Source organism: Haliaeetus albicilla, chromosome 8 (genome assembly GCF_947461875.1).
Source record: "Haliaeetus albicilla chromosome 8, bHalAlb1.1, whole genome shotgun sequence".
NCBI lineage: Eukaryota > Metazoa > Chordata > Aves > Accipitriformes > Accipitridae > Haliaeetus > Haliaeetus albicilla.
The window spans coordinates 3,088,496-3,113,050 of NC_091490.1; the positions used below are offsets into that span (position 1 = coordinate 3,088,496).

The 24,555-nt window shown below is 36.9% G+C and overlaps 1 protein-coding gene across 2 annotated transcripts in view; it reads right to left on the reverse strand.

The window, feature by feature from the left end:
* Positions 1 to 1,466: 1,466 nt before the first annotated feature.
* The window catches only part of EFCAB7 (EF-hand calcium binding domain 7), a 29,974-nt gene continuing 6,885 nt past the window's right edge, over positions 1,467 to 24,555 (reverse strand). Inside the window, exons 4-15 of one of the 2 annotated variants that reach the window (XM_069788517.1) lie at positions 23,890 to 24,101; positions 21,845 to 21,979; positions 20,425 to 20,620; positions 19,200 to 19,324; positions 13,979 to 14,120; positions 11,859 to 11,968; positions 10,701 to 10,858; positions 10,366 to 10,499; positions 8,129 to 8,277; positions 6,061 to 6,270; positions 3,352 to 3,459; positions 1,467 to 2,261 (exon numbers count right to left, since the gene is read on the reverse strand). In XM_069788517.1, the coding sequence (XP_069644618.1) occupies positions 2,187 to 2,261; positions 3,352 to 3,459; positions 6,061 to 6,270; positions 8,129 to 8,277; positions 10,366 to 10,499; positions 10,701 to 10,858; positions 11,859 to 11,968; positions 13,979 to 14,120; positions 19,200 to 19,324; positions 20,425 to 20,620; positions 21,845 to 21,979; positions 23,890 to 24,101 (1,754 nt within the window). In that variant the 3' untranslated portion in view covers positions 1,467 to 2,186. The remainder of the gene's footprint in view (positions 2,262 to 3,351; positions 3,460 to 6,060; positions 6,271 to 8,128; positions 8,278 to 10,365; positions 10,500 to 10,700; positions 10,859 to 11,858; positions 11,969 to 13,978; positions 14,121 to 19,199; positions 19,325 to 20,424; positions 20,621 to 21,844; positions 21,980 to 23,889; positions 24,102 to 24,555) is intronic. The other variant, XM_069788518.1, reaches the window with a different exon arrangement.

A 24,555-nucleotide genomic window follows, 5' to 3' on the forward strand; every position in this document is an offset into this window, starting at 1 on the left:
AGGACTCTGCGGGGGAGAAGAAGATGGAGGTGCTCCGTCCCGGCGCTTTGCACGGGTCGGGCCCCGCGTCCCTACGGCCACCAGCGGGATGGCACCGCAGGCCCTGGCACCTCGGGCCTCGACTGATGGCCCGACACAAGCGGGAGACCCACCCCGTGCCCCCAGAAGGGTGGCCGGGGAAGGCCAGCGGTAGCGAAGCCGTGAAGAAGCTGCCTTGTGCTGTTCTAGCTCTGGTTCTCCAAAGAAAGCTAACACGCCAGAAATCCAGGTGACAGCTGTTACAGGCACTTCTTCTCCCACCTGCCTCCCATTGAAGAGAAGAGGCTAGTACCCCTGTTCAGCCTTAAAAAGAGAAGCTAGAATGTTTTTCTGCCTTGGTGGCACCTGGGCTTAGAGCAAACTGGAAATGACCCTGCGGATACAACTGAGATCTCTATTCTCATCTCTCCAGGGCAGGAACAGTAGAACCTACCGTGGAGAGCTAGCCTATGTTCCCACTTAAAAAGTTAGAAAATGAAACTCTTCCTAGCAGCAAGGGGATCGGAAAAGAAAAAAGGTTCCAGTCCTGTCTTGCTGCGTCCTGTCTAACTTAGACCCTACCTGCAGCAAAACCAAGTCTTCTCACGTGCAGTGATTCCTCAGCTAAGTACTTCTTCCAGTTTTAACCGTTCCTTTCCTAAAGTGCAGAAAGAGTGCATACGGATTCCTGCCACATCTAACAAGACTGATTTTATAAACAAAAGAAATGCAAATACTGGGGTGCTCACTTGGTACTGTCTGCTGTACACAGAGAGCGTCTCGTGATTTCCCAGCTCCTTCCTAGAGAAGTAGCTAGGAACTTCTGATGTATCCACACATCGCCTGAGGCAGCGTTTACAGAGCTCAGTTGTTTGCTAGAAATTACCAAACATTTGTGGGGCCTCTTAATACAACTTCTACTTTTTTTAGACAATTCTGAAAATGAAAACAATATCTGCTGTACCTGCTACAAAAAAAACACCCAGAAAAATAAAGGATCACCAGTCAACCTGCCTGAGCACCAAGTACTGAAATGTGTAAATCACTGCCGGCCGCTAGCAGAGCTCTCATTTTGTAACCGACATTTACTTGCCCAGGGTACAATTACAGCAGAGTGCAGGAGCTGCTAGCAGACAAATATAGCTTTTCAAGACTACTTGCTGCCTTTGCAGATGAGGTCACATACATTTAATGTCTATTTTAAACTCAGACACTTTTTAAGCATCCAGTGACCAAGGTCATAATTTTTTTTCCACATTAACAGACATTTAGAGGAACCAGAGAAACATAATAGGCTGAATATTTTTAGTACCTCAAAGCTGTTTTTCATTGCTATTGCAGCTTATACTTGCTGGACTTCAGTCTCCTTATTTCAGCTACCCTGGAAATAATTAATTGCTGTTAACAGCCAAGAGCCCAAGACAAACCTTCGCTTTCCTCAAATGATGTTATTTCCTTATTGCATATGAAAAGGCAGACTTTATTTTATATGAAAGAGTATAAAACCAGGCAGTAATTACTCACAACAAGTGTAAGATGAGTATTATGATCAAAGGACAAAAAAGCAAATAAAATCAAAGGGGAAAGAACCAAATCCTTTATCAGGTGGCAAAATAAAATCATTAACCCCACCCCTTTATACTTCTCATGTCAAAACCACAATAGTTTTTAATTAGGAACCCATCAAACCAATTCAACAAAGCAAGTTTCTCCTCAGTGAAACATTTCCAGCATGTGATGGAACTATACAATATGTTATAGAAAATAAGAGTATATTTGTGGAAACTAGCCTTTATGAAACACAGTTACATTACAACTGTCAGCTATATTACTGAACAGTACTAATTTTTATTGTGTCTCAATGTTTTCATGCCAAAGTATTTCATTAGACCGTCTGTGATGAGTACTCTATTCTGTCAAAGGATTTTACATACTTACAGTTATTCCATCCCTATGCTATCACTATACATGTTTCTTAAAAGCCTTTAGCAGAAGTGTGATACCAGAAATAAGTACTTATGTGATTCACTGGCTTTAACAAATCAAACGCTGGGAAGCATAAATATATGCCAGCTTTTTGAGAAGGACAAGACTAGAAATTGTCTAGTCAAAAAAAAATCCTGGTTTAGTCTGAAGGCTACCAAGAAACGGTTCTCTAACTAGAATATTTAACGTAAGAGGGAATGCACACAATTATAAAGCCATTCTTCCTGCTCATTCAGTGGCATCACATGCTGAGAAACCTGTATAGAAGAGAGAAAACAGAGGTGAAATAGTTGGTTATTGGAGAACTGCGTGTATGTTACCTAAAGTGCTATGTAAGCAAAACAATCTGTTTCAGTGCTTATATCACTAACATTAGATGATGAACATTCACCATCTGTAATGACAGTTGGTATTCAAAACGTACTATTGAATTTAATTGCATGACAGCAAAATATCCATAAGGAGCACTGAGCCTACAGTTTATACTGAATGAAGCCAAAATTAAAATTAATAGAACACCTTACAGGATCATGCTATAGATATCTAAAGCGTCAGCAGCGATATTAGAACAGGCCCCAACCCTGCCCATGTCATGGGACTGTATCTGTTTACAATGGGTTTGAATGCATCCACACTGGAAAGCTGTGAAATAAAAAATAGTTCAGATGCCTCTTCTTTTAAAGACAGAGACCATACTTTTAGAATAATAAAAACTGGATTTTCTTCATAAATGATGGAAGAAAAATATCATCCGCATTTGTAATGCATTTTCAATCTCATTCTCTCCCTTAGAACCCTCATTTAGAATTCCCACTAAAGCCTGCCCAGCTCTGGAATAGGGATCAGCAGATCAAATTGCCTTGTGGCTAAATATGATCCGTAAGTCAAGTTTAACAAAAATTAGCCATCTGCAAATCACGCTGTGCATAAGGAGTGCAACACATATATTTTTGTTTCTGACTAGCACATGCTTGGGCTGTTTCTCACAGACATCAATATATGCGATTAAAATTTAAGTGAAAAAAATACAGCCTTAGAAAAAGAACATTAAAAAAATATTAGTAAATGGTACATGTATTGAATGAGCAACTGAAACAGGCACACGTATGAAAAACTGAACAGCTATGGACTTTTATAGCAATCTGCACGTGGAAACATGGATACATTGAGTACATGTTCAGCTTTAAAATATCAAGAACTATAGCTGATCTGTATTGGTGATGAAGATGCCACTATCCACATGCTCATTATCATGATAAAAGACCTGCAAAAGGAAACTGTAAAGATGTCACATGATTCTTCTCTTTTTGCTTAGATTTTCAGTTGGCTAAACAATAAAAATCTTACCATCATGGATTTTGGTGCCACTTCCACAGCAAAAACAGTTAGTCCCCTATTACTTAGGCAGTTCTTACTCTGCTCATTGTTGACATGAATAATCACTTTGTTTTCAGACTGCAAGCAAGAAAACATAAAGGAACCGATTAGCTTAATGGTTAAGTGGCTGCTCTTCATGTAAAAACTACACATTCCTCTTACTTCCTCTGACTTTGCTATTTTATAGGATAGAAATGCTTTTAGGATGCTGATGTCTATTCTCTTTGAAGAGTAACAGTTTCAAATGTACCTTAGCATCATCAGAGCCCAGATCCATCGTCAAAAGTCATTTAAGGCTCATTGAAATAACTTAAGCACTTATGAAGATGTCACTTGGGAACACCATTTAGTGAGTGAACTATTTGCCACAGAATGTTACACATCCTAACCGTTTACATAGTTTCAAAGGTAACTGGACAAATTCATACTAGATTTTAACTACAAAGAAAATATTTTTGTCTCAAGTAGTCCTCAGACTGCAAATCACTAGAGGCTAAGACAGCGATCTGGAGCAGTATCACTGGACGTTTGCCCAATTTTTGTTTGCAACATCCACTACAGGCCATTTCTGAAGACTTCATTAATAGAGATTTTTCAAAATATTTGATGAAATTAATATAAGTATAATCACTTAAAGAAGAGATGCTCTTGCTGAAGCTCTGCAAGAAGGATCCAATATATAAAACTGAAAGCTCGGGTAACAGAAAATTCTTTAACCACCAGTTTATCCCAGACAATACTCAGACACAAGACCTAAAGACATGCTACTGTACCCCGTTATTCAGTTGTCTCCAGAAAAATCTGACAGAGACACTGGGAAACATTTGATTCTTAGACAATGCTATCCAACAAGCTCTCTGTATTGAGAAATGGAATAGAAACCCAGTTACTTTACACAATCAGCCTTACGCAGCAAAGAAGCTACTATTAGACTGGTAAGGTCTGACACACAAAAAAAAAAAGAGCTATCTCTGGTGCTTACAGTACAAAGGGTTTGTGGACAGCAGAGTGCAAATATGGTATCGTTGCAGAAATGTAAACACAATCTATTGTTAAGCTGCTCATTACTTTGATCTAGCTGCTCTGGCATCACTTTGTTGAAGTCCTCACGTCTACATGGCAGTGAGATAAAGGCAAACAAAAGACTTATTTGTACCGGAAGATACTTACAGCAACAGGAACAAGGTCACAGATATTCACCTAGCACAGAGGGTATGTTATAGTAAGTTTGTGCTTTGGATGATGGGAAATGCCTCATTAACTATTTATTTTGGCATATAAATGGGCAGACAGTAGGCTTGATATTGCTTACTACCTGAGAAATTTGAGGCTTCTCTGCATGCAAGGTCTTTTAATTTCCCCAGTTCACACCCTGACTGGGGAGGGTTAGAAGACAGACACCTTTCTCTACCCACTGATTAAATACATATGCAAGACTATAATGGAATCCCTCAGGTACTAGCATATTTCCTTAATTTAATTACAAAAATAACAAAGAAACAGTTATTTCCATTAAAATCATCAGTACCATAACTGAAGATACAATCAGGCTGCTTGCACTGTGAGAAGATTAAAAGAAGACCGATGCATAAAGCTGCCTTTTTATTATTTCTTTCCAGACATTTACAATACAAAAAAGCCTCCAGTCTACAAATTCTAATGAGATTTTTCAGGGAAATGCAACTATTTGCTTCAATGCAGAACAGAGGTATTTGTGAAACCTAAATGGTATAAATGGCAGTAGTTAGTGATTTTAATCAGACAGCATCCAGTTGCCTCAGTACAGACCTCATCTCCTTCTCTTACATATCCCCAAACATATAAATAACTCCAGTATATCTACCCTAAAGGGCGAAGTGCAGATCTAAACCCGTAGTTCCAAGGAGCCTTGGCATTCAGTCCTAATATTAGTCCACCAACCCACCCCCTTTTGCATGTTTGTCCATTTAAAAATATACTTCTTGCTGTGATCTTTCAAGATTTAAAGCATCTTAAGTTTAGCATCTTACTGCACTGTATTTATTTACTCACAGTTCCTGATATAAGTGAAACTGAGAACGAACAGCACATTCATTAGGATCTATGCAGAAAGGTTTAAAATCTCTGCTTCTCACCAACCACTTTTGCTTGGATTTACAATTGTTAACTTGGATTAGTAATAAAGTAGGCCTGCCAGCCAGTTAACAGTTCCTCTATAATATGCTTCTAAAACACAATCAATGCAAATCACTGCTCTTTTACTTTCTTATACACACTGAAAACATTAAATAACATAAATGCTGTAGCCCTTACTCTTTCTGTAATTTTATTTCCTGTTCCTAATATTTGATTTCTGGTATTATGAACATATTATGTCTCCAATAATTATCAAAATATTGAAAATTTGGAATGTGAACACGAACCAATATTCAGATTCTATATGATACTTAAAACTGCTTGCCTCATAATAAGCTGTCCCTTCCAAGAACACTGATCCAGACTCTCTTGAATTCTGAGTCATTTGTCAAAAAGAGCTTTGCATCAGGCACTTGTTTTTTTAAAATGAACTAGATACAGAAACAATATCAGAAATACCAGAAAACGTAATTCTCAAAAACGATGCAAGGAGGGAAGAACAATAATAATAGACACATAGACAATAATTAACACAAAGTACCTTACAGAAGTCTCATGCCATACCTTATTTTCAATAACAGAAGTGATTCTCCTGCCCGCTTTGTAGGTATGGATGATTATGTTTTCACAGCCATCCATTACTTTGGCCTCTCCTTTATTAACAACAGACTTGCAAATAGCCCTGTTGAGTTGGGAGCTCCCTGCCTCTAAATATATGGCTTTAATTCTGGGTTTGCATTTTTCTGCATAGATGTCAATGACAAAGGGGCATGCCTGCAATGGAGAAAATGAGTTTCATCATCACTTTTTCCTGTAATTTTTCCCCTCAGATTTTCAACCACAGCTCCTAAGTATTTTCATATATGCTCTGAAGTAGAATTACCCAAATACAAGTATGTCACTGAATATTAAATATTCAAAACCTGAGAGCTGTGGCAATCTTTTAAACCAAATGAGAGCTCAGGACAAATGAACGTTTTTTGTGCCAGTCACAGTACACTCGATATGCAGTTTGGCACATTCGGCTCCAACACAGCAAATACTTCCTTGGATAGCAAAACGTACGGGAATTAAGATGAAGTGTGAATGTATTTCAGTGTCTGAAATAAACCCGTCTCCTTTACCTGTCACGCTCTTGCTATTTGTGGCACTTCATACAGATTTAAAATATCTGCAATTTTGCAATAAGGACTCTGCTTTTACAGTATCTTGGCTAAGATTAGTATGTGCAACAACCAAGAGTTTGTATTTTCTTAGACTCAGTAATAGTGCCTCAGTTTCTTTCAAATGGCTACTGGAATCCACTAGGATTTCTCAAGTTCTATCTTTAATTTGTTAGAGGCTCAATGCTCCTGAAATATCAATCTCTTAAAGAGTTAAGTTATAGACACAAGTAGATGTACATTTTTAGATGAACGACTAAAGCGTTTGGAGAGCTATATTGTTCTTTGGAAAGCAAAGACTACAGCCATAAACCACAGCTAGTATAAGGCATAAAACACATTTTTGAAATTTCTAACTTGATAAAACACTCCCCCAAAATCTACTTTCTTAGAAGATAGCTCCCTCTTACGTTTGAAATGCAGAAGGACACTTTTGTAGTTGCTCTGCTAACCATGCTCTCAGGAAAAGGAGAAAGTGCTCATCATTAAGAAATCATTCACCATGATCTCAAGATTTTCACTGAGACACAACTGATGTCTCTCAACCATACTGAGTATTTTTGGTTCTGTACATATTTGTTTCACACATGTATGTTTTTATATGGTGACTACACTGACCTGATGTAGTTTAACAAAAGTTAAAGATATAATATAATCAGACTATGGTTTTAAACAATCAGCTTTTCTTGGGAATGAAACTTAAATTATTAAATTATTTGCATATTTAATGTTTTCTTTAATTTTTCATAATTTTTTTTTCTCTTCATTAAAGAGATCCTCTTTCTTTAGTGAGAACTACTAACATCAACACAGATACTGATTCTGTAAAAATGAAATAAATAAAGAAATAAATCTATAAACACACAGAAACAGCAGAGAAATAATCCCTGGTCCTGTAAAGTAAACAGTATGCCACCCCAAGCCCCTTCATTAAAAGTTTGTGTTGAACACCTTCAGACACCCTTGTGAAAGGCAACAGTAACAGAAACAGCCATGTCTGAAAACTATGAATTCTAAATCATGTGGGGGAAAAAAAAAGTTATCTTATCCTTATCCACTTCTGTTGTGGTTTGGGCCAGGGAAGTGACTTTTTTAAGCAGAGCAAGTCCTGCATTTTGTAGGTTTGCTGACAGGTCAGTTTACCATTGCTGTCTTCTTACCACTTCCCACGAGCAGGGTGCATGAATTCTGTCAACAGGTATAACCCAAGATTCCTTCCTCTACAACACCACAAAATAGTGCCTTTCTCTAAAGCAAAAGCCAAATTTCCTCTTTCAATGTCAGTGTTATCCTAAGAACCAGGATACCATAATGACTGAAAGTCATAGTGTAAATGCTGTATTAACAGTGTTCAGACTGGATCACTGACCTATTGAAATCAATTTATGACAGACAGAAACAGTACTGCAGTTAAACATGTGCAGCAAGTTGTATGTGAAGCAGTTATTTTTGCTATATGGCTATCATACCTCTGTCATTTCTAACGCTTTATTGTAGCCCAGAGACAATAAAGTGACCCAAAGGTCACTAGGATCCCCTTCACGGTCATTGGCTTCCATGAGATTCAAATCCATAAATCCTTGTCTTGTTAGTTCATTCTTCTTCATATCAAAATTCTCTGTTTAAAAAGAAATATAAGGTAGCACTTAACGTCTGTTCTCTCTGCAAACACCCCTTATTCTTCCAAAGCTAAACTCCTGCTTATGTTAATGAGGTTTGAAAGATGGAGCCATCTTGCAGCCTCAGGCTCTCTGGTATTATTTGGGAAAAAGTGTCCTTGACCAGGTATGTGCTCTTTGCAGAGCTTCCCTGTGGATTTTAGATAATGACTAGAAACAGCTGGCCCCTTGTATAACCCAAAAGAGGGCAAGACTTCAAAACAGAAAGAGTTCATACCGATTTTTTTTTCTTTTTGCTAGCAGTATTTGTTGTGGTTGAGATTTGCAGAATGGGGTATATTAGCAATGGGAAATGAAAGTCTGCTGGAGCCAGCATCCTTAGTGCTTGAGGTCCTTGATCTAGAAATGATTTACTTAGTTCCTAAAAAGCAATAAAATGCCAGTAATCCTAACACCCCTCTCTAGATAGAATATCATAGATCGACCACTCTAATGTCAGCAAACACATAATTGAAATGTCCTTGTGTCAGAGATTTTTAAAAATGGTTTTCTCATCTTCATAACAATGCTAAATCTTTACTATATATTATTAAAAAGGGATTACCAATTTAATAAATCTATCTAAGGGTACAGATACTATAATAAATGGCTTGAACTTTGGTGTCAAGATTTATGATATTCGTCTGAACCCTTCAACTGATTAATGACCTGGTAAAACATTCACTGTATTCTCTTCTTTCCTCTCTTATACACTTCACACACACCCACCCATCCTACTCATGTTGAGACCAGTGCACAGAAGCGTAACACTGACAAAGTCATAAAGTGTGGGATACCATGTACAGGCATGAAAGGGACAAGAAACTCATATATAGAGAAGTATTTGTGTATGATCTTTCCATCATTTAGGAAAAAGTCTAATATCTTAAGAGTGTTTTGGGGAGAAATAATTAGCAGGACTTGCCAGATCTAAAGTATTATGGCCCAAATTAAGCAATCTATCAGAGCCCACAAAGGAATTATATCAAACATGTCATGGGCCAATATACAATGACATGAGTTGCAGAAAAACTGTATTTCTTATAGAAACTTCTAATTTTCATACAATGGCTTCTAAATTTCCAGTTTGTTCACTCACTGCAGCTAAACTGCCCATGCTTTGAAACCACTGCTTTCATGCACCATACTATCACAGCAGCCTATGGTCACTGGTGGTTGACTTCTCTTAGCCCTGTTATGAGATAAATATGTGCATTCTCAAGGCCTTTGCGAGCTTGAAGCAATGCCACAGAATTCCTTTTTTCTTCAAAATTCATGTTTGTGGCCCAACACTGTTCCTGCAAGCTGGCAGGATGTCCAGTAACGTTGATGAGATGTATCAGCAGACAGAAAAGAAAGCACAGCTGCAAGAGTCTTAACTGACTGCCAGCTTCCTCAACTCACTCACAGAAGTCTCAGAATCTCATGGCTGTCATATAGCACAATATGGACAAACTGACACATCATATATGAACCTTCAAAAGATGGATTTTTAATGAAAAACTGCTTACATCTGAAGAAAATATATAGTTGCAATAGGCATTTTCTAACATCTAATTTTCTGAACAATCATCATAAGCTCTAGATGCCATTTTTAAAGTATCACATACACACTATCAGATGTCCCTCTCAGCACTTTGAGGTATGAAAGCAGTATCAGCTTAGTCTGCAGAAAAGAGATTGATTAAATGAATACCTGTTACAGTTTAATTCACCATATGATCCATGATTAGCAAACTGTAGTTTTTGGCAGCTACAAAATCTTTCACCTACTAAAGTTTGAAATTAGCAATGGGAAGAATTTTCTCAGCAGAAGGTCAGTGGCACACAATCCAGAATGAAGCAAAACAAAGGACAGGAGACTGGAAAAGGAAAAAAAAAAAAAGAAAAACAAAGGGAGAAGAGAACAATATCTACATGTGTTCTTAGCATAGGCTACAAAATACTCAGTTCTTCTACACTATATACATAGTAGGATGCTATAAACAACAGCTTGCAAATAGATTGATAGCCCTAATTACTTGTATCAAGCATAGCAATGAACTTACCTTTACATACAGCCCATGCTTCCTCATCACATTTCTCACCACTAGTTCTCAGTTCAAAGAAATTGTATTCCTCCAAACTCAAAAGGCCATTTCCATCCAAATCAATTGTTTCAAATATATCCAATAAAGCAGCTCTAAAAGATGAAAAAGGCAGAACTATTTCCAAACACTTGTTTCCTTTACTGTCTCATAATATTGTCAATAAGTATTCAGTCTATTTGAGAATATTCTGTACAAACAGTAGTTTAGTAACATACAGCTTTTAAAAAGCTAGATGTTATTTGGAGCACACAAGTTTATAATAGTTACCATGCCTATTTGGGAATACAACTCACCGGAAGTCTTTGGTCAGAGCCAGTTCTCCATCTTCACCTCTATACACCAGTTTTGCTTCTCCAGCAATTTGCGGTTTTACCTTCTTCAACCTACAGCCTGTTGTAAATGGGAGTAGCCAGTAAACTCCTGATCCAAGCTCCCCTTTCCATCCAAACATCTACTCTTAAAGGAAGACAGACAAGTTTGTAAGTTACTCATCAAATGATACCCTTCTTTATTACTAGTTATGTTCATGCAAAAGTGATTAATTACTTGAAAACACTGGTAATGCTAGGTTCTTTCCTTAAAGAAAACATGTCTACAGTGACATGCTGTATGATGCTATTTTAAAGACACAAAAACTAGTGGATCTCTTAGTTATAATAAAAGTTAGAAAACCATACAGGACCAGAGATGAGGGGAGAACAGTCATTACTAGAAGTGTCTAATAACAGTCCTATCATTTTTCAGATTTATAACACCTTTTAATTGTTTAACTTTAAAACAAAAGCAGCCATTAGCAGGCTGACAAAACCCACAGAGTTTTTAATTTCCTCCCTGATTTATCAACTTTGTTCAAACTAGCAGCAAAAACTTCCTGTGTAAAAAGACACAAGTGACTTAGGGTTTAAGAAGCAAGCTAAGTTTCCTGTGGCTTGGAAGGGGGAAGCAAGTTAATGCTGCCATTTCTCCTCCTTTATTTCTGCCATAGGATAAGAATATTCTGTGCACTATGAAGTTCAAAATCATATATATACGGCAACGAGAAAGAAAATTAAAGGAAACTTTAACAAATTTTACCTTTGAAATTTTGTTTTTCAAGGCGCAGGAATACAAGTGAGTTTCCACAAAGTATCTATATAGATAGCCAGCAACTCAGCAATACTTGCCTACACACCATATGATAATACAGTCCTCACCAGAATTTCATTACTTCCATACACGTCGCTTGCATTTCAGCCCATCCAAAGGGCATAACTAAGATAGTATTACATCTTACCTTGCACAAGTTCTGTCAATTTTGAAAGAGAACATGCACAGAACAAGGGTTTCTTCTCTCCTCTAGCCTGATTAGGTACAGTTTGAATTCCTGCCAAACACATGGGAACTCACCCATGCAGCATTAACACACACACTAAAGATACAATAATTAAAATAGGAATACAAAACCATCTAACCTCTTTGTTCTGTTGTTCAGTAAAGCTCACAAGCTGTAGATTTTCTTGAGTTTCATTTTCCTTGAGAATATACAAAGCTGTATCCACTGACAACCAATGGTAAGATTTTCCTAAAAAGAAAAGCATTCCCAACACAAATGCTTAATAATGGCACAAAATAGTTTTTCTTTGAACGCCAAAGTAGATATTTCTATAGTATTTATCATATTGATCCCTGTTAACGTAAGATGGAAAAAAAATCCATTATATGCTATTGGGATTTCCTTCCTATTTAGGCCAATCAGATAAATTGTTCGAAGTCTTGTGATTGTCTTACAGATAATGATTACTATCATGAGTTCTAATATTAAAACCTTTGGTAGTTAAGGAAGCTATTTTCATTGTTTTCTACTACTAGTACAACATTGTTTTTTACTTTTCTTTATACTAAGGCTCCCAGATATTTGCAGTTAAGGATGTTAGCAAAATTATATAAAATTCTCTTCTGATGTTCTGTAAAATATTGTTAAACTCATCTTGACTGGAAACCCAGATTATGTGCAAAAGCTAGGGATACTAGAAGATGTGAATCTCAGAATTATAAGTTTCAATCATTTTTCAGATTTAAATAGCAAGATCTCCCTACATGGCATCACTTACGATTTATTTGTCTGATCATGTATGGTTTGTTTGTCTTGGGTTGGATTGGAATGGAGGTTTGGTCTTACAGGCCATGTTGAATAGATGCCATTTGAATCTCTTTGATTTCTTGTAGCTTCTCAGTTCCTGAGGGCAATTAATCAATGAGCTATTAAGTGGTCTTCAAGTTAATCAGACCACAGCAAAACAATGAATGCAAGGGCTTAGTTTTCCTACAGTTAGGAGTCAAGAATACTAATGAATGGCTACATACCACACAACTTTGTTAAAAATTTTAAGATATTTTTGATTTCTCATAAAAAGCTAATTGCTCTGCTAACATGAATCCTTTCCTTACATACCAATATTATGCCTTCCTCTTCACAACAAAACACAAAGATATTTCTATATACAGGACAATAATGTTGTGCAAAAGTAGAATTTTTTTACGGAAGACAAGTAAGTACTCTTCTGTTTACACAGAATGTCTGGACAATCCTGCATCAGAACTATTCTAAGGCACAGTTTAAGAGGGTGCCACATGAAAAAAAGAAAAGTTATGAGCAGAACACTGAGACATTCTGTTACTCAAATCTGTTAGTATCAGACCATGTTTCCTCGCTATTAGAAGTCTGTTGATCAGCTTCCCATTTCAGCCAGGTAGTAACTGGAATATGACTACTTTCTGTCAATTATTTACAGTGAAGTTTTTATTACCAACCTCAGTCAGAATCAGTTACCAACCTGTAGCACAACAGCCAGCCCAGATGACTCTAAAACATCTCTGGGATCTAATGGCTCCTGTTTCACAGGATTAAAGAGGAAATAATCTACTTGGGGAAAAAATAATTCCAACATAGCAACTAAATAAAGCTCCTTGGTAAATCACTGGAGAGAACAAAGCCAGTAGCATTTGGAAAAAAGGCCCACAAAGGCTTACTAATCTCAGGTGGCTCTAATGCTGGGCTTCACTCTTTTAAGATGAAAATTAAAATAGGCAAACTAAGCTATAAATCCGTCAGACAAGATGCATAATCAAAACACCAAGATACCATACTGCCATAAAAAGCCATAATCTATTTTAACTATGTACAAAAGTATTTTAGGTGGAGAATACAATATTCACTAAATTTTGTATTGTTGTTTCCCACAAAGTACACCTTAAAGAGAGATACTGCAAACAGTGCTAAAATTTGAATTTGTAATAAGAAACTTCACAAATCTACGGCCAAAAATAATCTAAGAGGTTGGCTGACTAAAGAGAGAAAGATAATGGACCTAGCTGATTTTCACTGCCCAGGCAGTGAGCACAAAATAACTAAGCAGAAAATATGGTGTGACAAGTTAAGTTATATTTTTAGTAGGACTCCGTCAACAGAGAAAAGTATTGCTATATTGCAATATTGCAAAGTATTACAAGTGAGAAAGGGAGAGATATATCAGCAGAAGAGAAAATATTTGTAATAGACAAAAATTCTCCAAAGAAATACAGATACACTTACCTTCTACCTGACGAACGTTTAAAGGCTTGATGGTAATACATACTGTAGACCTTTGAGGTAAGTGCAACTTGTACTTGTGACTAACAATTTCACCATCTTCTTCTAAGTAGAAGCATCCTTTGGATTGTGCCCATTGCCATTCCTGGAAACCAAGCAAATATTAGATGTTGCCTTGATCTTTGATAAAGATAAAAGTGCCTTCTCTGAAATATATTAATTTGTAGTCAATTTTTGCAGAGCAGTTAGTAACATTGCTTCACTTGTGAAAATGCCTGAAAAACACACAGATTACCCCAATGCTCAGACAGTTGAAATGAAATTTGAATTGCCGTGAAGAATCAAACTGAACTCATTAAATTCTCTGAACTGTGTGATTTACCACTGAAAGGGTGGAATTTTGCTACATTAGTTCCATCAGGCCAATCAAGCAAAGAACATAATTGATTAGCTGAACAATGAGGAGTTATTTGCTCAGACAAATCACAAAACAAGTACTGGTCAAATTAAGTGGTTCTTCTTGACTTCTGTCAAAGCTATTGGAAAGACATAAACTGAAAACTACTGTATTTGTGAATAATATGGTTCCTAGAGAAGCCATGATTTTGCTGAGATGCTAAAACAGCTACATGCTTCAAATTTTTTAATGTTTTTTTAAAAAGCAAGTCCCAATTTGCAATTTCAGATATCATTCAAATGATATTTCTTTGGCAAAATAAAAATAAAGTCCTTGCAGACATATTGTATGCCTTGAGGGACAGAAGATGTTCTTGATTTGCCTTCCCTGGTCTGGATTAAGTCCATGATTTCCAGTCACTTTCCTAGCAATGGAAGATAATGTTTCTAAGCAGAGCGTAGCTAAAGGAATCTTCCAGTGTAATCTTAGCAGAAAGCTCTGTCCAGGTGGCTGTACCTATGCTTAGTGTTCAGTGTCACAGGTAAGCTAACACAGATTTGAGAAGAGAGCTTGTAAAAAATGGGGAAGGTGTGCATGCAACTCCCACTAAGAAGGCTGACTACTAACTCCATCCAAGGTGAAAGTGTCTTCATCAAAGTGCTACACTTCATTTCTCCTCTTAAAGAATCAGTTCTCATTACAACGCATTCACGCTCAGTTGATGATACTTGACAGTCAATGACCTAAAGGTGACAGGCAAGAACAGGACTTTGCTAGCGTATGTCCATCCGGGATGCCAAGTAACACACTTGTTAATACGTGTAACTGTGATCCTGAATTTAGATTTCTCCATTCCGAACTCTACATTTCTTAAGAATATAAATTACTCAGGGACTCATGGATTTAAGAGCCTTCAGTACTGTGCCACAGTTTTGCCACAGATTTCTGTGGCAACAGGATCAGCTCCTCTATACTAGACATTTCTCATTCAAACATTACCAAATTCATCTTCATTATACTTCTTTCTGCTTTAAGAACCTTTTATAAATAAATCAAAACAAAGAGAGAGATGTACTCTGAGAAAACTCACCACCTCTGTTGGCATAGAAAGACTGTAGAATCTAATACTATCTCTCACTTCATTTTCTGCCTCTGAATCACTCTTATAAGTTTCACCCAAATAGCACAAACTCAGCTATGAAAAGAATCTTCACACTAAAGGAATAAAAATATATCATCCTGAAAACATGAATGTGGATAAACACTGAGAATTCCAAATTTTACATAGCTGGAAACTATCTTCATCTCAAATTACTTATGGTTATGGTAAGACTACCATGTCCCATCCAAGATGTTGATCTAAAGGCAACAATTATTTTATCCTCAGTACCCCAATAGTTTTGGTAGCATAATGCATCATACCAATTTTAGATGTCAAATTCTGCTAATTATATTTGCATACAGCTGACAATATGGAGTACTTTTAAGTACAAATACTATATACTTTGCAACTCACCTTCTGCTGTTCTTTGGAGGTTTGGGATTTCTAAAGAAAATTAAGACTTTGCTAAGGAAGTTCTGAGAAACTTTAAAAGTAAACATACTTCCCCAGAGTACAGGCTATCAAAAAGACAAAGATCAATTAAGCTATCTAAAATAAAGTGGGACATCCAATCCCTGATGGAAACTAATATCCAAGTCCCTCCCCTCCCATAATCTTTTCCAGTTAAGATAACATGTTGGATCCAGGGCCTTCATGGAAACCTAACTTCACTGCCATGAGAGATGCAAAGGGAACAGAATGCTGTTGGAGGAACAACAACCACTAGCTACGTCTACACTGAGAAATAAAAGACAGCAAGAAGCAACACCTAGCTGTAAGCTCATTCCATGGCTCTGTTTCACATGACTACAACTAGCAGTCTTCAAAAAAATGTGTACGCAATTCAAAGGATTTTTCACTTCAGGCACCACTTTCAAAAAGGAATGTGGATGTAACTGCACTCGTTTTGGCTTCCTGTGACCTACACAGTCCACATCAACCCATCAGGTTTTATAACCTTGCACACTCCATGCCATGACCTACCCCACAGCTTGTAACATATATGTTACTGTAACAGCCACATTCTATTCCCCCCTTCTCACTATGGCAGTGGTCTTCAAGCCATCATCTTACAGACAGTCCATGGAGAATGGCTTTGTCCTGTTTGTTTACCTTCCATTTTTCTAGCTGTTATTTCAGATGAGAGACTACTGGTTTTGCAGTTTTGCATTCAGATAGACATCATTACAACAGGGACATCAAACAATCCCAGAAAGCAGAGAAAATAAAATATCTCAAGGAACAATGTGCAGATTAAGATGTGAGCAACAGTGAGCAAAAGTTTGACAATGCTTTATGAATCAAACACTAAACTGTTATTCTTGCAGGGAGCGTAAGGTGGTGCTATATTCTCTAAATTACCCATGTCAAATTACAAACAGGTTAAGTAAATATGGGAAGCTAAAAGATGATTTTCTGTTTTGATTTTAGTATGTTCCTTCAAAGCATAACAAAAGTTATCAAATAATAGCTAACACAGTGGGAAATGTTTGTATTAGAAACGTTAATCATAAAGAAATGTTAGGCACTACCTGTGGCTGCCAGTGATGGTCACTGCCCAAATAATGCATTCCACTGCTATTACAACTTAAGTTATTATTGAAATTGTCCACACACTCATGCATAATTCCAGATAAAAAGCAATGTTTGTGAGAGGAATTGTTCCTATGATTAAAGCAAAGAACTTCAGTTCAAGGCTTTGTCTTGTACAAACCTGTTCCATATGCCCAGAAAAAGTCTTGCTAGTTCAATTGCATGAGGCTACTTCACAGACATGAGTGGGAGCATATAACTGTTTCTTTCAGGAAAAAGACTTTTCTCAAGTATTTCTTTTGCCACCCACTGTGTATACAGCTTTTTCACTGACTTCAGTAGCACAGAATGCAAAGGTGAGACTCCCTAGCAGGGATAATTTAGCTACTCAGTGCAGAGGGAAGATTTTAGAACATGATACACAGCTTGCTTTCTTTTTTTGTTAATGTCTTTCAATCTTGACTAAAACCGACACAAAGAATACTTTGCAGAAGTTTAAGATCTCCATTAGCCATCTTTTAATAAATTGTGATTCAGCTACAGTTGAAGCCCAACAGGTCAGCATGTTGTTTATGCATGTCTGTAGTACTTCCGTAACTGTCTATTTTTTTCTCCCCAATTTTATTTATATGGCTTTGAACATGTCACAAAACTTCACTAACAAAAAGAAAACATATGGAAGAATGTACTATGAATATATTCCATGTTTTTTTAAGGGTTTTTAAAATTTAGACATTCACCATGTTTTGACTTCCACTGTTTTCTTCTGTCAGAGATGTAAAGTCAGCATTGGTCCAACTTCATGTTGGCAACATCTTCTTACTGTCCCCAAAAGACAGGTGAACTTCAGAAAAAAATATATTTCTGAATACAAGATAAATAAGAAGAATTTTGGGGTGCTAGATTCTGATCCACACCACAAATTAATCACTGTGTATTTATTAATTGATTTTGACAATTTGCATTGTGCCCTTAATAGTTATGGTTAAAAAAAATCAGTAGTTCTACTTATACCTTTTCATGTTTATTGATTTCAGTTTTTGTGTGATGCTAATCAGTAGTAATCGATACCTGCAGCTGCTTTTTTTCAGTGAGTTCTTACTAGCTTGCACAAAGAAAGAGGAATCCAATATTGGGAAACTGTGCAATGGTTTTATATACTACCCAACATGTTTGAACAAGGTGAAATTGCAGGTTAAATTGCATGGAGGTCCAGATACCTAAACAGACTGCAAAAAATTCCTTTGAGATTATGTTTTTAAATTTTAATATAGAACAAATGTCACTGTATAGCAATGTCGAAGATATAAAGGACTTCGGAGTTCAATAACAAATACAGAGTTGTTATTTGAAACAAAAATGTAACTCATGAGAACAATCAGTTCAGTTTTCTAGCAGCAGTTATACTATGTGGTCATAACCATTTTTTCCCTTTTATACAGGAGTCTCAAGGTGCACATTTTTAATGTATCCTAGCATTTTCCAGTTAATGTTTTATATTTCTACAGCTATTATTTCCTGTTGAAAGAAAACTAGTAAAGGTTCAGTCAAGAAAGGGAAAACAAAGGGAAAAGATCAATATTAACACTCTACAAATATTGACTTAGCAAAGTGACTTTGTTGTCTTTCTCCCACAGGAATTTATATTGAATGAGTGATTTATTTAAAAGAAAATACTGATAGAACATATTAGTCTAACTAAAAATCAATATTTTCAGGCTACAACATATATTTACAAAGTAATGCCCAACAAACTGAATATGCTCACAGATCTGTTATTTATTTCCAATTACCTTTCATATAAAGGTTTATGATACACAATCTTTCAGACTACTTAAGCATTTAAAGTTCTCACCAACCTAATAAATTATTAAATTTTAAATTTCTCAAAAAGTCATTAAATGTTTTATCCAACAGTGGTTTCATTTATAAAAACCACACTTTGTTCTATTAAACCTTCACACCTGAAAAATTATTTTCAATAACTAGATGTCAGCAAAACCAACAGTATATAAAAATGTTAATAACAATATGTATCAAGAAACCTCTCAGTAGTTTATAGCTGCCCTTGACAAACTATTAATAAAACATAAGCTAAAAATCAGAGAAAAACGGTTTCTTATTTAAAATGCAATAACATATGTGCCTAGAGGAAAACAGCATAATTTCAATAGGACTAGCTTACATGATACCTTCATTGTGTCTGGCTCAATTAGCTTTGTGTTTCTGTTGCTACTGGCACCCATGCTGATAGTGGTAGAAATGGATGCTTTGCAACTTTGAGCTGATGAGGGTCTTGAAGGAGTTCTACTATCACCTATAAACATAGATATTTTGTTACAATTACATTATTTCAACCCACTCCTAGTGCCATTTGTCATAAAGCCTTACATTTATAGGCATACAGAGAAAAACTGGATGACAAGAACTTCAATCAGATAAGCTGACTTCCCTTATAATTATATAACGTTTAATAATTCATTAGCCAAACATCTTTACTTCCCTGACTGTACATCCCAGGTGAATGGGCATATGAACAGCAGAGCCTGGGAACCAAATCTGCCTGAAGGACAAAATATTGTTACCACATGATTCTATTTACCTTGGAATCAAGGTAAACCTGTCCTACGTGGATAGGTTTAACCTGCTTCTAATTTAAAGTTATTTCTTTTCAGGACAATATAGTTTCCCTGCCAGACAGCACATCACTTATATGCACAGTTGCCCAACACAATTACTTCCAAGCCTTTATTTCCTGATTCCTCATGTCGGGGTAACTCTGCTCGTACAATTGTTGATCTAGCTACATAAACTCAGTGTTCATCACTGTTCTGTCATTTTTGCACCTCTTCAGTATTGCCTAGAATTGAAGCAACTTAAAGTAAACAACATGCACTACATGCAAATATTTCACACATGGTACCTTTGCAGTCTGTTAGCCTGCACTCTTTTTCCAGTCTGAGGAGGTTTTTAAGTATCTTTGTAACTTCAGGAAGAACATTAAACTCTTGTATTGATTGTGCTTTAGAAGTAGCCTCGATAATTGAAACAAACAGACTGCTGATTGATAAATATTTAAGGTTTCATCTCTGATCAAGGAAGGAAATAAATAACTTGCCTATGTTGCAACATCTGAGCATTCACTTTGTCTCTCCCCTCTGGACTGTGTCACATGAGAGTCAACAAAATTCACCCTTAAGAATTTGAGAGCTTCAGAACATAGATGCAGCCAATGTCCATTTGAACATGGAGATCAGATATTTTACTGAGACATTTATGCCCTTGCCACAGTAAAAATGAATATTAGTCAGTAACATCCTCACTAATCTGAGAAAAATTAAACAAATACTCAACTGTTCATTGACCCAGAGCATGATCTCCAACAGAATGAAAACTCCCAATATGGAATACAAATACCTTTTGTTGGTGCTAGTTTGTGATCAGTTTTCCTCGAGATTCTTGGTGATGGTTTTGACACTGGCAGTGTGATCCCTTCAGAGGACAATTCAGCTTGATTTCCAAACTGCTGTTGCCTCAGTCGACAATCAACTTCCAGTTTCTCTCGTGCAGTCTTGCAGCACTGCTCACTGGTTGTCATGTATAAGTCACAAAACTTTAGAGAAAGAGAAGTAATCAGTTAAGTGAAACATTCTTTCTCACAGTTTTAAGGATTAAAATGTAACATTAACAAGCAAAGGACAGGTCAATAGATAGAACCATGGAATCCTACAATGGTTTGGGTTGGAAGGGACCTTAAAGATCATCTAGATCCAACCCCCCTGCCATGGGCAGGGACACCTTCCACTAGATGAGGTCGCTCAAAGCCCCATCCAACCTGGCCTTGAACACTTCCAGGGAGGGGGCATCCACAACTTCTCTGGGCAACCTGTTCCAGTGCCTCACAACCCTCACAGAAAAGAATTTTTTCCTAATATCCAGTCTAAATCTACCCTCTTTCAGTTTAAAACCGTTACCCCTCATCTTATCACTACAGTCCCTGATAAAGAGTCCCTCCCCATCTCTCCTGCAGACCCCCTTTAAGTACTGGAAGGCTGCTATAAGATCTCCGCAGAGAGATGTAATACATTTTCTGTTAAAGCACAATATTAATTTTCATTTTCATGAATCAGAGCAACCACTCAAGTGACACAGTAAAATGGAGTCATGATTCAACAAGGAGGTCCAAATATTGAATGAAAATTAAGTGCGACTTTCAACCCAAGAGGTGATTTATATTTCTTTCTAGATATTTGAAGACTGATTTTTTTTTTTTAATATAGGATTTTTAATAGGGGGTTGGTTTTCTTCTATGAAACTATATTTATGCACAAATCTTTTGGACTGTTTATTCAATTCAAAACTTAGACATGATGTCAGAAAAACTGATAAGGTGCTGCATCTTGAAAATTAGATGTTCACATGTACAATAATGTCCCACACACAAGAAATTACGAAATGTCACAGACATAGCAATTCTCACTGATTAGCCAAGTTTGCTGCCAATGGTCACCTTTAACCTGCCATTCCTTTAACTCTTACCTTCACGCATGCTGTTAGGTTTTGTGCTTACTATTAGGCTCTGTCTAAAACATTAAGTTCACTTGCAGCAAGTGACCTTTTCAAGGATAATAGCCAGATAAAGTGAGTGAAACAGAAATACATACCTGCCCGTGTTTCAGTACGTAGGCAGTTGGGGGGGTGGGGGGGTGGGACTGGGGTAAGGTCATCAATGGACCCACACATGGAGGTGGTATGTACTGAGTTTGATAATGCTAATACTATCAATAACATCGAGTCAATAACACAAGAACAAATAATATCACTCTGTTTGCCATACCTTGTTGTAGTCAAGTTTGCCACTGCAGTTAAAATCAGCTTGTTTAATAATGGCACTCACTTCATCCCGAGTCATTTTTTCGCCTCTCTGCAATAAAAAACTCAGTTTGGGTTTCTCATCAAGAATGCTGTTCACCTACAGTGCACATTTAATAAAAACACAAAGATCCTTTTAATATCCTTTCAGGGAATCTTATCTTGCAATAGATTTAAATGGATTTTGACTTGAATCATCAAAATAGAGGTCAACATCATAAAAAATTATGTCCCTACAATGCTACTAAATACTGAACAGATCAATTACATCAGTTTATGCAATTCTGTGGTGTCTTCTGGAAAACCACTGTGAATGACACCTACATCATTTTCAGAAAATATTCCATAACCTGGGCAACCCCAGCTCTCAGTCATTCTTACTTATATTGTAGCACACTAACAACCAAGAGTTAACTTCATAATGGTTAGTTTCACTTATTTACTTGAGCTATCCTGTTATACCAGTTTACACCTGCAATTTAGTTCACTAGAAGAGTTATTCCAGGCATGAATTTGCCTTGCACCTGTCTCTACTTGGAATCATTAGTGTGAAGCCAGAGCAATTTCCCTCCTTTTGGAACCAAGTCTGAATTGCATGTCAGAACACCATCTGGAGTGCCCCACTTGCAATGTGGACACAAGGTACATCTCTCAGGAAGAAAGCATGTCTTCCACAAGGTCCTCCAGAAGTTTCCTCTACACAGATGCACAGGGCTGTTAGCAATGACACAGCAATATGCAATTGCTGTACAGAAATCTACTTCATACTTTTCAGCTATAGGTGCATGGTGTAAAACTTGGGACTGAAAACTAACATGAACTTCATTGTTGGTAAACATGTGATGTGGACATATGATCCCAGAGCCATAGTGGATTGCAATAAATCAAATCCTGATCCTCTGCTCTTTGAACAGCACCAGTTGCTACTGCAGGCATATCTAGTAAGTTCTTCAGTCTGCGTCTATATAAAGAAATGCCCTGACTTTATATAACAATACAGAGTTTGTAGCCCTTCATGGCATAACTACGGTAGCACTCAACATCTGTTACTTCTATCTTTTATTATATATAGAATATTTCCTTACCATTGCAACTATATCTTTTTGTTCATACAGAATGAGGATTGAAGGTTCTGCCACAATGTTTGAAGTATACAAATATATTTGTTGTGGTTGACCCAATAAAACAAACTTAGTATGTAAATTGTTTGATCCTTCTGTCCCAGTTTGCTCTCCTTTACATTTCCTTGAAATTGTTTTAGTCTCACTTTTGAGAACTCTACTAGAATTCTACCAGTCTGGTTTTAATTGCTGCTGCTCCCTAGTGTTTGTGCTGTGCAAGACGATTGGCTTTTACAATGAAGGCGGGGGGGGGGGGGTGGTTGGCTGCACAGAGCAAAAAAACTGACAGAACAGAGAAAGAAAATAATTGTAATCATCTGTGATGTACATCAATTAGCTTAAAGTCAGAGCATCAGCTCTACACCAACTTGGAAGACCATTCTGCTTCTGAACATACATAGACAACAACTTGTGAGGGGAGAACAGCAAAGGTATATCATTAATTCTCTTGGTAAAAGTTCAAAACCCCAAAGGGCTGCAGAGAGGCTCTGTAGAGAATAGAGGGATTTGCACTAAATGAACCAAGGGAGAGACATGTGCTTCCCCTTCTGTTGCTCCACTGCTGTATTGATAGAGTTTCAACAAAGCATTCTGTGAAAATATGAGAAATATTTTTTCTGCCAGCTTCCACCTTCAAGGCACAATTGCTGAAAGGAACAGACAGGTTAGCAACCGCAAGACTGTAAGGGGAAAAACTGAAAGAAAGATCAGATAACCACAGACAATTAGACATAAATTAAAAAAAAAAACAAAAACAAAAACATGAATCAGTTATTGATTCTTTTGGTCAGGAATATGTGTTTACACATTCAGAATAGTTTTCCTGTTTAATTTCCAAAATCTCTACTAATGGTTAAAGATGGATAATTAAGTTTCTACTGATACTTACTGTTGTAAGAATTTTATAAAGTTCATCATGTAAAATATATCCAGTATTATCTGTGTCTATTTTTCCAAATGCTTCGAGCAGTTCAGTTTTTGTAGCTGGTTTTTCTTTTTTTAAAATAGTACAAAAATCATCGAAATTCAGTGTAGTTGTTTGTGAAGTCCAATATTTATTAACTGTCTTCTGACATGGATTTCTTCCAGCCTGTTGAAGTACTGAACAATAAAACATAATATTAACGATACGTTCCAGCTGCCAGCGAAGGAGTTTTTTCAAAACATCCTTTAATCACTTTCCATGTTCAGACTTTTTTTTTTAAGCCAAATCAATCCAAGGGAAAAGCAGGTCTAAAGGACAGTTTTGCTTATAGTCTTAATCCTGTACTCTACTGATACAGACTGACTGTGACCTTCCATGGCCTTGAATTCTGTGGTTTGTACCAGAGAGGTTCAAGCAGCCTGGGGGGCAGATGAGCTCACTCACATATTCTTTTGAAAGAAGTCATCAAAGAGGCACTGCCTGGCATCCTAGATCATCCCTTGCGAACTATGATCCAGCACAGACATGAATATGCCACACTGCTGCGAATCACACCCACTTTCTTCTACAGAAAAAGGAAGAAACCAGAGAGCAGCCTGTGACTTTTTACAACATAACAATATCACAGGA